Source organism: Cyphellophora europaea (assembly GCF_000365145.1).
Source record: "Cyphellophora europaea CBS 101466 unplaced genomic scaffold supercont1.2, whole genome shotgun sequence".
NCBI lineage: Eukaryota > Fungi > Ascomycota > Eurotiomycetes > Chaetothyriales > Cyphellophoraceae > Cyphellophora > Cyphellophora europaea.
In genome coordinates, this window is record NW_008481808.1 from 1,083,131 (window position 1) to 1,097,722 (window position 14,592).

The 14,592-nt window shown below is 54.2% G+C and overlaps 5 protein-coding genes across 5 annotated transcripts; 2 read left to right on the plus strand and 3 right to left on the minus strand.

The window, feature by feature from the left end:
* Window positions 1-145: 145 nt before the first annotated feature.
* Window positions 146-643, minus strand: HMPREF1541_01903 (uncharacterized protein; the record flags this gene model as incomplete). Its single annotated transcript, XM_008716259.1, has 1 exon — window positions 146-643. One exon carries the CDS (start codon window positions 641-643, stop codon window positions 146-148), a length of 498 nt encoding a protein of 165 aa, XP_008714481.1.
* A 1,101-nt stretch (window positions 644-1,744) lies between these two features.
* On the plus strand, window positions 1,745-5,404 carry HMPREF1541_01904 (calcium-translocating P-type ATPase, PMCA-type; the record flags this gene model as incomplete). The annotated part of the gene is made up of 1 exon (XM_008716260.1): window positions 1,745-5,404. The coding sequence occupies one exon, from the start codon at window positions 1,745-1,747 to the stop codon at window positions 5,402-5,404; it is 3,660 nt and encodes a 1,219-aa protein (XP_008714482.1).
* A 97-nt stretch (window positions 5,405-5,501) lies between these two features.
* On the minus strand, window positions 5,502-7,590 carry HMPREF1541_01905 (uncharacterized protein; the record flags this gene model as incomplete). Its single annotated transcript, XM_008716261.1, has 5 exons — window positions 5,502-5,799; window positions 5,901-6,136; window positions 6,409-6,681; window positions 6,802-7,245; window positions 7,372-7,590. The coding sequence occupies 5 exons, from the start codon at window positions 7,588-7,590 to the stop codon at window positions 5,502-5,504; spliced, it is 1,470 nt and encodes a 489-aa protein (XP_008714483.1).
* Window positions 7,591-8,226: 636 nt separating this feature from the next.
* On the minus strand, window positions 8,227-10,157 carry HMPREF1541_01906 (uncharacterized protein; the record flags this gene model as incomplete). The annotated part of the gene is made up of 6 exons (XM_008716262.1): window positions 8,227-8,552; window positions 8,604-8,824; window positions 8,874-9,304; window positions 9,353-9,550; window positions 9,709-10,005; window positions 10,059-10,157. The coding sequence occupies 6 exons, from the start codon at window positions 10,155-10,157 to the stop codon at window positions 8,227-8,229; spliced, it is 1,572 nt and encodes a 523-aa protein (XP_008714484.1).
* Window positions 10,158-12,107: 1,950 nt separating this feature from the next.
* Window positions 12,108-13,617, plus strand: HMPREF1541_01907 (uncharacterized protein; the record flags this gene model as incomplete). Its single annotated transcript, XM_008716263.1, has 7 exons — window positions 12,108-12,303; window positions 12,353-12,372; window positions 12,420-12,453; window positions 12,503-12,576; window positions 12,630-13,043; window positions 13,116-13,174; window positions 13,233-13,617. 7 exons carry the CDS (start codon window positions 12,108-12,110, stop codon window positions 13,615-13,617), a joined length of 1,182 nt encoding a protein of 393 aa, XP_008714485.1.
* Between the last annotated feature and the right edge of the window lie 975 nt (window positions 13,618-14,592).

Consider the following 14,592-nt stretch of genomic DNA (forward strand, 5'->3'; position numbering starts at 1 on the left):
GCAGAACATTGAGTCGTGATGCTGAAGTCTTGCATCGGGTCCGTTGCTGCTGTGGCTTTGAGGAGCCCTCCCGTCGAGTTCGTCGAATGGTAGTGAGGCCGCGGTGCGAGTATGTAGCCTTCCGGAGACATCGGGGAAAGCCTCTTTATCCAGCAGTAAGACCTGAGCACCCAGGCGGACAACCCGTTGGTCGCCTTGGATCGTAGTAATCATCTTCATCCGTAAAGTCGCTGTCCGCCTCCGCTAATGGTGCCTCTGCTATGACCTGAGCTTGAGCATCTTCCTTCTTGACGCTCTCATCGTCCTCACCCTCGATCGCCACAAACGCGTTCATCTTCTTGAATCCGCCCTTTTTGAAACCACCGGCCCCTTGGGCTCCAGCCTCCTTTTCCTTGTTTCCACCTAATTTGATAGTCATCAGCGGACCTTTCTCTTCCTTCCGCGGCACGCTGTCCTTAACCTGGCGTTGCATCTCCTTCATTTCCTTTAGCCGCTTCTTGTGCTGGTGATCGTAGGACGACTCATGGGCTTCATACTCGTTCATGCGTGAGTAGCCCTTCTGGCAGAGGTCACAAAAGAAGGCGGCGCGAGCTGCACGGGCAGATGCTGTGGCAGCGGGCGGCAGAGTGGGTGGGCGGGGCATGTTTGGCACGCGATATCGTTGAATACCGGTGGGATGCAGGTCACTCGATGCGTTCGGCCCACGCCCGGTGCAATGCGAGACCGTGTGGATGGAAAGGTAGGTTACAGCCGATGGCGAATCTGTTGTTGAACTGGAGATTTCATGATTGCACGCGTAAGAAGGGCAAGTTGGATAGTGCGTGAACAATGCGTGGAACCGCGGCGTGGTTTCTAATGACATCGTGCCCGGTCTTTTGAATTCAGCCCGCCTCCAAGGATATAACTATCATTGCCATTTGACCTTCGAGTGCCTTCAACGAACATGTACATTTGGAGTAGACATGAGTTGCTGCAGCGTAGTTGCTTGGGTCCGCTGACATACTATCATGAGGCGCAAAAACTCCTGCAACCTGGGCAATGGTCAGGCGCAAGCACCCAATCCACATCTGCTCTTCCTGTCGTTCCGACCAAGTCTTCGAGACGGATCGTGAGACATCTGGACGACTCGGTTGTCACAAATTGCACAATACTGACACAGCCTCGTAGCGAGAACTGCACGAGCAACCGCTAGATCGGCTCGAATTACAAGCACGTTGTCGCGACGAAGAGCCAAAACGAGACCACGACGACTAGGCCGCAGCCTCGCTCAGCCTCATTGCCCTATGGCGATGCGAGCCAATCACGACGAGCACCATGGCTTGGCGACCCGCGCTGTGATGCTTGAATGGCTTGCCAAGTCTTCCGTTCGGCTTCACGGCAGAGGTCTCAACTCCTTAATTCGACCGTCCAAGCTCTTATTGTTGTGGCACTGCTGCCAAAAGTACTGCTAAAACAGCGAAACCCTGTTCCATGATGGCGAAGTTTGACCAGCTGATGAGCTCCGCTCCGCTCCAGGTTACCATGTGGACACAGCTAAGACCTAGGAAGCTCGCCCTCTACCAAAAGTCCCCCAGCGCTCCACACGAGAACACTCGTCCCGCCCCAGGATGCAGGCCGTTCAACCGAAGCTTGCCAAGCAGGGCGAACACGTACACCTGGGGTCGTAGATTCTTTTGCATAAGGCCTCTTGCTCTTGATTTCTGATATCTCCCTGACTAATAAGCCCCATGCCTCTTTGACAACGATGTCCAAGGACAGTGAAATCCAGCATACAAGCAATGGGCCTCCCTCTTCTGACTCGAGTACACTACAAGGCGAACGAGGCCTGAAGTCACATGTGACCTTCAAAGATGAGGAGACCGGTAATGGCGCCAACGAGAACTTTTCGTCCACTTTCGCGCTGTCGCCAGACTTTTTACACGAACTCGTGTCTTCAAAGCAGATCGAAAAGCTGAGATCGATTGGTGGCTTGTCTGGACTCGAAAGCGCCCTCCGGACAGACCTGACGAACGGCCTCAACGCCGACGAGGATTCCCTTCAGCCACTTTCCGGATCGCCCGCACAACCTATAAAACGTAGGCAATCAATTGTTCACATCCACCTCGGCGAAGGCGAGCACAAAGGATTCTCTACCCGCCGGAATGCCTACTCCGATAATACGCTCCCACCTCGAAAATCAAAGTCGTTCCTTCGACTGGTCTTTGACGCCTTTAACGACAAGCTTATGTTCCTACTCACCTTTTCCGCCGTCATTTCACTCTCACTGGGCATTTACCAATCCGTGGACCCATCGGAGCCGGGCTCCAACGTGGAGTGGGTGGAAGGCGTCACCATTGTTATTGCCATCCTCATCATTCTCATGGCAACTGCTACCAACGACTGGCAGAAAAATCGCAAATTCGAAAAACTCAACAGAAAGAAAGACGAGAAATTTGTCAATGTTGTGCGATCCGGCAAAATCAACCACATTTCCAGTAATGACATCCTTGTCGGAGACGTCGTCCGTTTCGAGACCGGAGACATTGTGCCTGTTGATGGAATCCTCACCGAAGGATTCGATATTGAGACCGACGAGTCGTCAACTACTGGAGAAAGCGACCTCATCGAAAAGACCCCTTTCACGGATCCTCACCCGTCCGAGGCAGCGCTACGACCTACCAACATCGATCCGTTCATCCTGAGCGGCAGCAAGGTTGCCAACGGTGTCGGTAGCTTCGTTGCTACCTCGGTAGGCGTCAATTCGAGCTATGGCCGTGTACTGATGTCTCTGCGCGACGAGCCTCAAGTCACCCCTCTGCAGCAGAAACTTGGATCGCTTGCCAAGTACATTCTCCTCTTTGGTGCCCTGTTTGGTGTCCTCTTCTTTTTTATCTTACTTGTTCGCTTCCTCGTAAGACTGGACTCCATTGAGGGCGGGCCAAGAGCGAAAGGCGAAGAGTTTCTAGAGCTGTTCATGTTGTCCGTCACTATGGTTGTTATTGGTGTCCCTGAGGGCCTCGCGCTGGCAGTGACTCTCGCTCTCGCCTTCGCAACAACCAGAATGTTGAAGGATAACAATCTCGTCCGGCTTCTCCGCTCATGCGAAATCATGGGCAACGCAACTACCATCTGCTCCGATAAAACCGGCACGCTTACACAGAACAAGATGACGGTTGTTTCATGCAGGGTCGGACTCAATCAAGACTATGAAGATCTCGAACAGCTAGGCCCCGCAGATGGCAACGATCCGACGGCTCCAGTCTACGATAGAACTGCCGTTCAGCCAATGGCCTTAATCTCTTCTCTCGGAGACGCGGTACGGGAGCTGTTAAATGCATCCATCTACATGAATACGACGGCGACCGACAAGGGTACGGACAAAATGGAACTCCAGGGTTCGAGCACCGAGAAAGCTCTTGTTCAATTCGCCGCGGATCGATTTGGCCTTCAAGAACTGACGGCAGCTCGGAATTCTATGGAGACTGTCCATTTGTTCCCGTTTCAGTCCACCCAGAAATCCATGGCGGCCATCGTCGAGCTCCCCAATGGCAAGTTCCGTATGTTTGCCAAAGGAGCTGCAGAAATTGTCCTGTCCCGTTGTACGAATACCTTAGAGCAGTCGGCCTCCGGGCTTTCCGTGACAGCTTTGGATCAGAGCAGCGTCGAACTTCTGCATGAGCACATCAGCCGGCTAGCTCATCGATCTCTCCGAGTCCTAGCGCTTTCCTATCGCGACTTTGATTCATGGCCGCCACCGCACGAGACGTCAACGCCGGGAACCACCGACCACCTAAGACTGGACCACATCTTTCAGGATATGACCTTGGCCAGCATCGTCGGTCTTCGGGATCCCCTACGCCCGGATGTCATCGACTCAGTCCGCCAATGTCAGAAGGCTGGCGTATTTGTCCGTATGGTCACTGGAGATAACCCTTCAACCGCGATATCAATTGCTAAAGATTGTGGCATTTACACGCCGGGAGGAATCGCGATGGATGGTCCTACGTTTCGAAAGCTGACCCCAGCTCAACTCGACATGATTGTGCCACGACTGCAAGTGCTCGCTCGCTCATCGCCCGAGGACAAGCGGGTATTGGTGTATAGGCTTCGTGCTCAAAAGGAAATTGTGGCCGTCACTGGTGACGGCACCAATGATGCCTTGGCTTTGAAGGCAGCCGACGTTGGCTTTGCTATGGGTATCGCGGGGACCGAAGTCGCAAAGGAAGCCTCATCCATCATTCTTATGGACGACAACTTCACATCGATCGTCCGTGCAGTGCAGTGGGGGCGTACAGTCAACGACGCAGTGAAGAAATTCCTCCAGTTCCAGCTGACAATCAACTTTTCAGCAGGTCTCCTCACTGCCGTCACAGCTCTCGTTGGTGAGGTGGACGAAGCTGTGTTTACTGTCGTACAGCTCCTTTGGGTCAATATCATCATGGATACCTTCGCAGCCCTATCTCTTGCTACTGACTACCCAACCCGAGGTGTGCTTCAGCGCAAACCCGAACCACGAGGGCAAGCCATCATCACAGTGGCCATGTGGAAGATGATCATTGCGCAGACTTTGTATCAAATGGGGGTTATCTTCGTCCTTCACTACGCAGGACGCCACTTCTGGGCCTCCGGCACCGAGCACGAACAACGACAACTCCAGACCACAGCTTTCAACACATACATCTGGCTCCAGCTGTTCAACCAGTGGAATTCAAGAATGGCCGACTCGCGCTTCAACATTTTCGAAGGCATGCACCGCAATCCATGGTTTTTCTTTGTCCAAGTCGTCACCGTTACCGGACAAACGCTCATCGTTATGTTCGGCGGAAACGCATTCCAGACTGCACGCCCCACTGGCACTCAATGGGCGGCGTCGATCATCCTCGGCGTGCTGACCCTCCCACTCGGCGCCCTGGTGCGAACTTTCCCAGACCGATGGTTCCTGCTCGCGATGACGCCCGTGCGCAAGCTGTTCCACCTACGAATGCGCCGCCGCGCCGTCAAGAGGGAGAAGAAGGCAAAATCACCACCGCAGCCAGGCTTCCTCAGCCGAGCCATGAGCGTCATCAAGCGCGAAACTAAGCCGCCTGCACCCATTATCCCCACGAACGAGGACACCATCCCGCCCACTGCGGAGGAGCTCAAGCTACACCGCACGGCATCACGCACAAGTCTACAGCGGCAAAGCGCCAAGGGAGAAATCGACCTTTCGAAACTCATTGGCGCGGCTAGGCAGGGCAAGAAGCTCAGTGAGAAGTACGTGTTTGAGGTGCATCCCGGCACCGCCGCGGATGATCCGCTGGTGCTGGTCAATGTGGACAAGGTTAAGGCTATGAACACGCCACCGAGCCAGGATCCGGATCATCTGATGTACCTCAGCAGCTACGATGACAACGCTGCTATGCGGAGGGAGAGCCGTGGCGTCTAAGCTCTTCGAGTGTAAAATTTGCGCTGCCGTTGACTTGTGACGAAAAGTTGGTCCTAGGGCACTCTCTCCCTCCTCTATCAGCTCTGCGGCAAAACCTCTACAGGCTGAACCGGAAGCCTTCCGGCGCACCAGGAACATGGCCTCCTTGCGCGAGGAGCTTGTTCTTCCGCTTGAAAACGACGATCAGGATCACCAACACGCACCAGATATACACACACATGCCGATGGTGGTGTAGATACCCGGCCCGTACGTAGGGGCATCCTCGCCGCGGAAAATCAGACTCCCAATGATGCCGCCCACGGCGCCGCACGCAATGAGGATGCCGCTACTTACGGCGCGGTTGGCGGTGCCAAGCGTGTTGCTCTGGTTGAATGCTAGAAGAGCGGGTACATTGCTATCACAGCGCATCGTCAGCTGGAGAAAACTTTTTCGGCATCTGCAAGGATGGAAGAACAAGAAGAGAAAACAAAACGAAGAAATCAATGGGCGACTTACCAGTGCACGCCCATGGTGGCGAAAAAGAGGCCGAGGTAGCGCACCTCATTGCTGAAACCGGCGTCGGCTCGGATGAGGATAAAGCCAATCATCATGATCAACGTGTTCACCAGACAGACGGTCGCACGCGCCTGGTAGCGATCCGAGATGTACGAGGTGATCATGAGGCCGCCGAGCGCGGGGAAAAAGGGGTAGCCGCTGCGCAGCGAGGCGTCGAGGCCGGAGTAGCCGAGGCCCTGTGAAAGAAGGTGTCAGTCAGTGTACTTGTAGGACTTTTGTGTCGTCGGTTTTCTAGCGAGCGTCTCTCGAGTTGTCTCATTCCTCATCACCAGGTAGAGAAAGTGGAATGAATCATCTCCTTCTCAAACCAATCCCTCCTCTTCTGCTCCCCAATTGGTGGTGACTCGCCGCTCACTCTCACACACCGCTGAACATCACCTCCTCCTCCCCCACCGCCGCCCATCACGAGCACAAAAAATAAATAAAGAGAAGAAGCTCCGAAACTCACCGTAATGATCGTAGGCGCAAAGAAAGCCGTCGCGTTCGCCGTGCCCACGCAAAACATGTAGATGCTTCCTTGCAACCACAGCAACCCGTCCTTGCTGACATGCAACACGGTGCGGGGGCCGACTTTTTCCGTCTCGTACTGCCCGTGGTCGCGCTGCAGCTTTTGAAACAGGTAGATTTTCTGGCGCGGCTTGAGCCACTTGGCTTTCTCGGGAAAGGAGGGGAGGAGTAGGGGGGCGATGATGGCGAGGAACATGGTGGCGCCGCCTTCGATCTATTCGGCTTGTGTCAGTGAACGCCATTTTTATTAAGGGAGGGGGGGGGGGGCGTAGGGGACGCGCGGAACGGGGCACTGCTGAGAAAGGGAGAGAGACTAAAGAAAAGAAGCACATACCGAAAACACCCACCGCCACCCCCTCATGCCCCTAACACCGTCCATCTGCCCCAGCCCATAGCTCAAGATCCCCGCAAACGCGCTGGCCACGATGCCCAAGCCGTACGCAAAGGCGATCCGCTTATGCAGCTCGGCCTTGGTGTACCAGCACGCGATGGTGAAGGTCACGCCGGGCAAGACGCCGCCTTCGAAGGCGCCGAGCATGAAGCGCAAGAACGCCATGACCTGCCAGTTGTGCAGGAACGCCATGCCGCAGAGGGTGGCGCCCCAGCTGAACATGAGGAAGGGGAGCCACCAGCGGGGGGAGATGTAGGTGAGCAGCCAGTTGGAGGGGACGTCGCTGAGGGCGTAGGCTGGGAAGAAGAGCATCAGGATGATGCTGTAGCGGGGGCCGCTGCCCAGGGAGAGGTCTTCGGTCATGCCGAGGACTTTGGCGGAGCCGATCTGTTTGAGAAGGAAGGGAAGCGGGTGTTAGTTTGTGTGTGTGTGTGATTTTGGATTGGGAGAGCGAGATGGGGGTGTGGCTGGAATGATAAGGCATGGAGGGGAAAGGTAACTACATATACGTACGTTGATCCTGTCGATGATGGACACGGCGTAGATGACTCCGAGCATAGGAAGGACGCGCCAGTCTTGCTTGAGCGTGAACTTGCGGATCTCCGCTGGCGACATGCCATGGTCTTCAGTCTTGGTTATCTCGTCTTCGGCGACGATGCGTTCGGCGTGCACGATCTCGGCGTCCAGCTTGCCGGCTGCGTTGAGGTTCTCTTCCGCGGCGGCGGAGGCCATGTCGACGGTTTCTCGTCGGAAGCAAAAAGGGAAAGGGTCTGAGATCAAAAGAGCTCCAGTGGAGTGCTCAAGAGTTCCGAATGCGTCCTGTGTCCGGGGTCGGTGAGCTTCCTGCTGGCCAGCCGCCGGGGAGGGCAAACGCGAGCGGTCTGCGTGGCCTGTTATATATTCGGCGGCGTTCTTGCCCAGGCCTGCCCCAGACAGCTTCTCCAACAAACAAGTCCCATCCTTCGCTAACAGGAAATCAGGATCGGAGTCCATTGATGGTCAGTGCTCGTGTTCGGCAGGATATGAGCCATCTGCCGGCCCCTTGGCGTGGAGGAGGTGGAGGCACTCTCCACCCATCAATGGCTTGGCATGGGGATTCGCCTGGGGAAGAGGGGCGTCTGTCTCTCGGCTCCGGTTTGTTAGCTTGACCGAGAGACGCGAGATGAATGGTTGAATAGAAGGAACAAGGCTTCACTTATCCGAGGCAGGATCCGAAAGGGGCTGAACAGGTACCCAAATTTTGGAGAAAATTCCTCGTATTACTGCTTGGATAATACAAGCAGCTTGCTGGTAGAGCCCGCGACCCTTGTCAAAGTCATGAGACCGACAAAGTCATGCTGTATATGCATTCCAAGCGACCATATTCGCTTACAACTCTCGCTTCCGCATCTTCTTAGAGCCTCGCGTCTGCTCAGGCTTGCCAGCTTTGGACACTTTGAAGCCGCCAGGGACCATGGTCTGGAACACGCCCTCCGGGTCGTATTTCTTGGAGACATCACGCAGCTTCTGCAGGTTTTCCTCTCCATAGCTGGCGAGGGGGTCCTGTGTTTTGTAGGCGTAGTCGAGATAGATCCATGAGTTATCTGCGCCGACGGACTTGGCGAACTCGTCCAGCTCGGCGATGTATTCCATGCCCCACGAGTGGAACATGTCGTCTTGCGCCGCGTCTTCCCACGCGAGGTAGGTCTGCCATACTGCCAAATGGTTAGCCGAAGGTCTCGGGGGACATGTGGAGAAATACTCACATTGCAGGTTGTCGGTGAAGCGTCCAAGGCCCAGAACGTTGCCGCCCTTCTCCTCACCATGTTCGGCGAAGAATGTGGGGACTGGCTGGAACATGTCTTGTAGCGTCCAGTTGCCCTTGATGTCTGCAGCCTTGAGTCTTTCCAAGTACTGGTGGTGGAGCTCAATGGCCTTCTCCATGACACGAATGTCGTTCTTGAAGGTCAGGGTGAAGAAAGAATCGCTGCGGATGATCAGCTACTTTTGAAGGAATCTATGTAGTGATTACTTACCGAAAGCCTTCAGCTTGTTCGAGCTCGATGGTCAGATCCGTCATGTTAGTGAACCGCAAGCTGTCGGATGTGTTGCCAGGGATAGCCAGGAACTCGTCGAAGATGGGAGCTCGTGCCACTGGCTTGGTGTAATCGTAGGCATTGATGACCATGTTGGTGTCGGTAGTCGTGGAATACTGCCAAATCGTGATGGCGCTAGCGTAGCGGTCATTTGTGGCTTCTTCGCCAAAATTGTACATGGCTTGGATCTGCTGCTTGGTGGTGTCATTGGAGTAAGTCACGACACCTCCCCACAGATCGATACCCTCGAGTGTGGCAAGATCCAGGCGTGTTACAATGCCGAAGTTGTTAGAACCGCCTTTCAGAGACTGCCACAGGTCGACATTGTTGTCCCTGTCTGCCTCGACAATCTCACCAGAGGCCAGCACTACCTAGGATGCATCAGCAAGTGTCTACGAGGACAGTGGTGGGGAATATACCTCGAAACGAACCACGTTGTCACAGACAAAACCTTCGCGAGCGCCATAAAACGAGTTGCCTCCACCGGTAGCTAGACCTGCAACGCCGACAGTAGATGCGCGACCTCCGGCAGCAGCTATCCCAAGGGCATCGAGCGTGGAGTAGACACCCTTCCACCGGGCACCAGGTTGTACGGATGCAGTCTTGTTCTCGGCGTTCTACAGCTGTTAGTAACGCTGACCCTGTACTGGTGCTGGGATGTCCGGGGCAACGAGTCTGCAAGCGTTGGTCCGAAGTGAACACCAGAGCTTGGCTCTTCCCCCGCGTGTCCAAGGATGCAGGCCAGGACCCGTCACTGCAGAGGCACAAAACTTACGTAGGTGGTGCTATTCATATAGCCCAGGTCGACCGTCACGCCATCCTCGATGTTGGCTGAGCCAGCCCAGGTGGTATGGCCCCCTGATCTGATGGCAAACTGGCATGGCGAGGTCTTGTTGGCCTCGACCAGCGTGTTCACGACCTTGGCAACTTCACCAGCCGTCTCTGGTCGAACGAAGCAGTAGGGCGTGAGTCGCGCAGCTAAGGACCAGTGGACATCAACCCTGTCTTCGTAGTCGGCAGTGTCAGGTAGGATCAATCGGTCTCCAAGGCCTGCATCGGCCAAGGCTTGACACTGGAGAGATCAGTCTGTGCGCGGGTCACCAAGGGTCGGCAGTTGGGTCTTACACAGTGCTGAGATCCTTCTCCAGCGTCCTGCCAGGATGCAGTCGCACTCGCACTAAAGGCAACGAGCGCTGACAGCGCCAGTTTCGATGGGGTCTTCATGCTGGCTCGAAGTAGGGCAAGTCCGTATGTTTCAAGTTGAGTGTGCACGACAGGTAGAAAAGATAGGTCCGAAGAGCTGCACTTGAAGACAGGTTTGTTGCCAATAATGATCGCCAGGAACCTTTCCTTTCCGTGGCAGGGGCACAGGTTCGTAGCGTGCCAACATTGTGAGGGCTATTCGCCCTAGCACTGTGTGCTTGTGGTATCCCTGAAGGCACTGACTCGAATTGGGCAAGATGCAAGAGGTTGCCACCAGCACTCCGTACTAAGTTCTCGACCTTCCAAAGCGAGATAACAATGCCGGATCCCAGGGATCCACCCAAGACTGGTCTCATTGGCAGACCCATCACTGTGGCACTCGATACCCTGGCGAAAGGCGCCGCGGGGAAGGTCGCTAGCTCGCGATACACGACAGCCGGTGCACGAGCGGACCCGGGATGGATTATGCTCTCGAAGACCGTCAAAGTTGACGGAGATAGACTTCACCTCCGCCTGCGCCTCCAAGCATCTCACTTCCTAGCGTGCACAGTAAGACAGGAGCTTGAGCAGAGGTTGTGGACCAGAAGGAAAATTTCGTCGTCGACGAGAACAGTCCCGAGATCAAGGTCCATCGCCAAGCGAATCGTGAGCCGCGAGACGCGACTCGAAATCTGGGAGGAGCACCTTCATCCGAGGGAGGTGAACCACGCGCATTTTGAGACCAAGTGAAGCGAAACAGCGGAGAAAATAGCTTGATGCAGAGACCAGGATCCGGTGCTGCGGACAAGAAGCAGACTTGCAGAGGAAGGGGAAGATCTGCAGCGATGGGTGAGGATTTGCCTTGGCGGCGAACGGTCCGATCCACCTTGGCCAGGGGAGTTGGGACTTCACAGGAACGTGACAGGGAACTTGACCGGGGTTGTGACAAGCCCACGCTGTGTTCCAACTCAAACTCAATGTCCTGTACCCATTCCGTGTGTCAGCCCATCTCCCACGAGCTACTTGGTATCCGCAGAGTCACTGGGCATGCCCACGCACCTGGCCAAGCAGCCTCGATGCCGTTTTCGTTCCTCCGGAAGACGATGAGAGCAAGGCCATCCTGGTGGACATGCAATCCGGTCTCAAACAGGGTCTCCCTTGCTAGTGAGAGCTTCCGAACACATCAACGGAAGGCCTGACTCGGATATGCTTCGGAAAAATGTGCATTCTTCAGCACCACAGTTGAGGGAGAGTAAACGATGAAAACTGAATACGCTGTGTACTACTGCTATTCTCGTCTGTGGCGTGAGAATGGAGTATCAGGCGAGTTGGCAGAACTGCCTGCAGAGATTGCCTTGGTGTGGCTGGTTCGCGTATGTTGACGAGTCGATTAGATATCGATCGATGCTTTGCGAGCTGCAACATTGGTTGCCGCCTCAAACTGCATCCACTGGGGGGCGCACGACGGAGCCATTCTTCCGCTGAGGCTGCTTCCTGGCCGTCGGCGCAATCCTCGCACGAGCGTGCTATCCACAATCGGAAAATCACGCCCTCGAAGGAAGACTCAAGCTCTTTGACGTGTGTCGATCTCTGCGGTGCTGCGACCGTTGGCCTGTCTCGCCTGAACCCTTCACGGAGCATTGTCTTCGCCGCTACAGGCTCGCCCCATTATTTCCCGTGACTTGACAGGTCTCTTCGAACTGTCCCCAGCCCACCGGATCACTTTGAACGGCGCAAGTGCCTGTCGATCTCCGACGATCATGGATGCGGCCGTTACAGCAGAGGAGACGGAGCCTCGAACGAGTCTAGGGAGCTGCCGGTATGTCAGGTACCAAAGACTACACAAGAACAAGTTTCTTTCATTATCAAGGGACTATGACCTGCAACTACTCTTGTGTGTACTTATACCATAGCTAGCCTCCGGCCCTCACATTTCCAGTTCTCCTCCCCTATATTCACGGTCTGGCACCATTTTGATATTACTTTGCAAAAATGTCTATGACCGATGGTGTCCTTACTGTTCTGCCAGCCCCCGAGGGGTATGAGGTGAACTTTGAGAACCCGCCCCAGGTGGGCGCCATCGCTGGCTATTTTGTTACGGGCTTCGGTATAGCCCTGGCAGCAACCTTCCTTGCTCTGCGGCTCTATACCCGTGCAAGAATCACAAGAAACATCGGCCTTGAAGATGGTATCAGAAATCCTCCCTTTATCACGTATCATGCTAACTTTCCAATCAGTGGCAGTCGTCCTATCATTTGTATGCTATCACCCCCGAGGTAATTTTCCATTGGCTGACCTATCCAGCTATTCGGCTTGGGTACCCAGACCATTCTCTTGCGTACGTTGCCACCGGGAAGAAGCAGTGAGCCACAGCTGACCTGTTATAGATTTATGGGTGTCCAAGATCTCTGGAGTACATGCTTTTGAAATGCCGTTCGAAAAGTATCAATTTTTCAACATCGTACGTATCAAAATACCAATGCTCGATGCGAAGCCGTCTGACTGTTCCAACAGCTCATCATGGTGGCCAGTATACTATACGTGCCCTGTCTTGGATTTGCTAAGATCTCGATCCTGCTCTTATATCACCGTCTTTCCAAGCTGCCGTGGTTCAAAGTCTGCGTCTACATCGTCATGGGCATCGTCGCGAGCTACAGCTTGGGCATTATATTCGCTCTGATCTTCCCCTGCCAACCCATCTCTGCCAATTGGGATCTCAGCATCACCGACTTCAAATGCATTGACAAGGCTGCAATCTATCTGGCCACGGCTGCCGTCAATTGCATAACGGACTTTATCATCCTCACGATACCCATCCCGGTTGTGCTTGGCCTCCAGATGCGCAGAACACAAAAGATTGCCGTGCTCTGCATGTTCGCAGTTGGTTCGGCCACCTTTGTAACCTCTATTGTCCGCCTTGTGTACATGGTGAGTATTACGTATCCATGCAAGCTGCCTCAGAAGGCTGCCCGACTTCCGCTCGTTCACTAACATCTTCAGGTGCCTATGGTGAAGAACTTTGATCAAACACACGTGGTGTCGATCCCCTGCGTCTGGATGTATGTTTCTATTCGTTACTATTGTGGCCCGCAACACCTTACTGACATAACTGCATAGCAACGTCGAAGCCAATCTCGTCGTCATCACCACCTCACTTCCCTCCCTGCGCAGTTTCTTGCGGCACTTTTTCCCTTCCTTCTTCGAGGAGAGCAACTATGCACCCAACAAGAACCACGGCTATAAGGGTGGCAGCTACCCCTCGGGCAACGGGTCGAAGTTGGGAAGCCGCAACCACTATGGCCGCATGGACTCGAGCAGGGATATGGACGATGTCGAATTGGAGGGCGTCCTGCGCGGAGCAAAGAAAGACGGTTACCATGCAAATACCAACGAGGTCAGAGGCAATGCCAGTGATGCGGGTGCTGACGACGACCACAGCGAGAAGGGTATCTGGCAGACTAAGACGGTCACCGTGGAGTACAGGGGCAACAACCGGGTGTAGGTGGCTCGGGCCGCAAAGGCTCATGATAAGTCTACGCTTCGGCCCTCGCTGTGACCATATCCTCGTCGAGGGTAACCATGTATAAGCACACAGCTTTTTCGACCAGAGACTACGATTTCGGCCGAAATGCTCAAGGAAACGATACAACGCAGCTTGAATCATGTAGATTAGCAATGATAACACACGACATCTTGCCACTTGCGCTGCCCATTGTAGTGTTTCTCGATCGACGCTCAACGAAGGTCTGCTGAGTGTCATAGCTTGATACCATGCGTAGATGAACTTCAATCTCCTCGCCACGTGAATCTTCCATTGCTGATTCAGCTCCGACCATTTCCTATTGTCCCAACGGAAGGGTTCCCTGCACAAGTACTAGTTACTTGTGCTGAGATGTACTCACTATCTATTGTAAACATTTGCACTTGTCCCGGAGAGGCAACACAAAGTGTCTCAGGGCGGTGTGCAGGCCGTGTGCCTGATTGATGTAAGGATGAGAGTAAGAGCCAGCAGAAGCAATTGAAAAGCTGTTCTCATTTATTCGGCCTCGATTGAAAACATCGCACCCTCGACCCTGGTTCAACAAGATCATTTTTGCAAGCGGCTGCACTGGACACGACATGTGCTGCGTCCCAATCCAACGGAAACCTCAACAGATATCGTTCACGACGACCTCTTTACAAAAAAAAAGTACAAGGTCGAGACTCCTTACGTGGCTAGATCTCGAAAAAAAAATATCATCATTGCATGTATTTGCCTATCTATTGCCTATCCCTTGGTACCATGAGTTTCACCATCAGCACTGCTACACGCACCAACATGATCCACCTTTCTCTAGCTTCATCCAACCTCAACCCTTTACCAGGCACGAACGCCACATGACCCCCCTTTTCCAGCCCCCGGAGTAGACTCGCCACCAGCTCGTAGCATCGCTCGCTACAAGAACGTACAGCGAAACACACGATTCTGATCTTTATC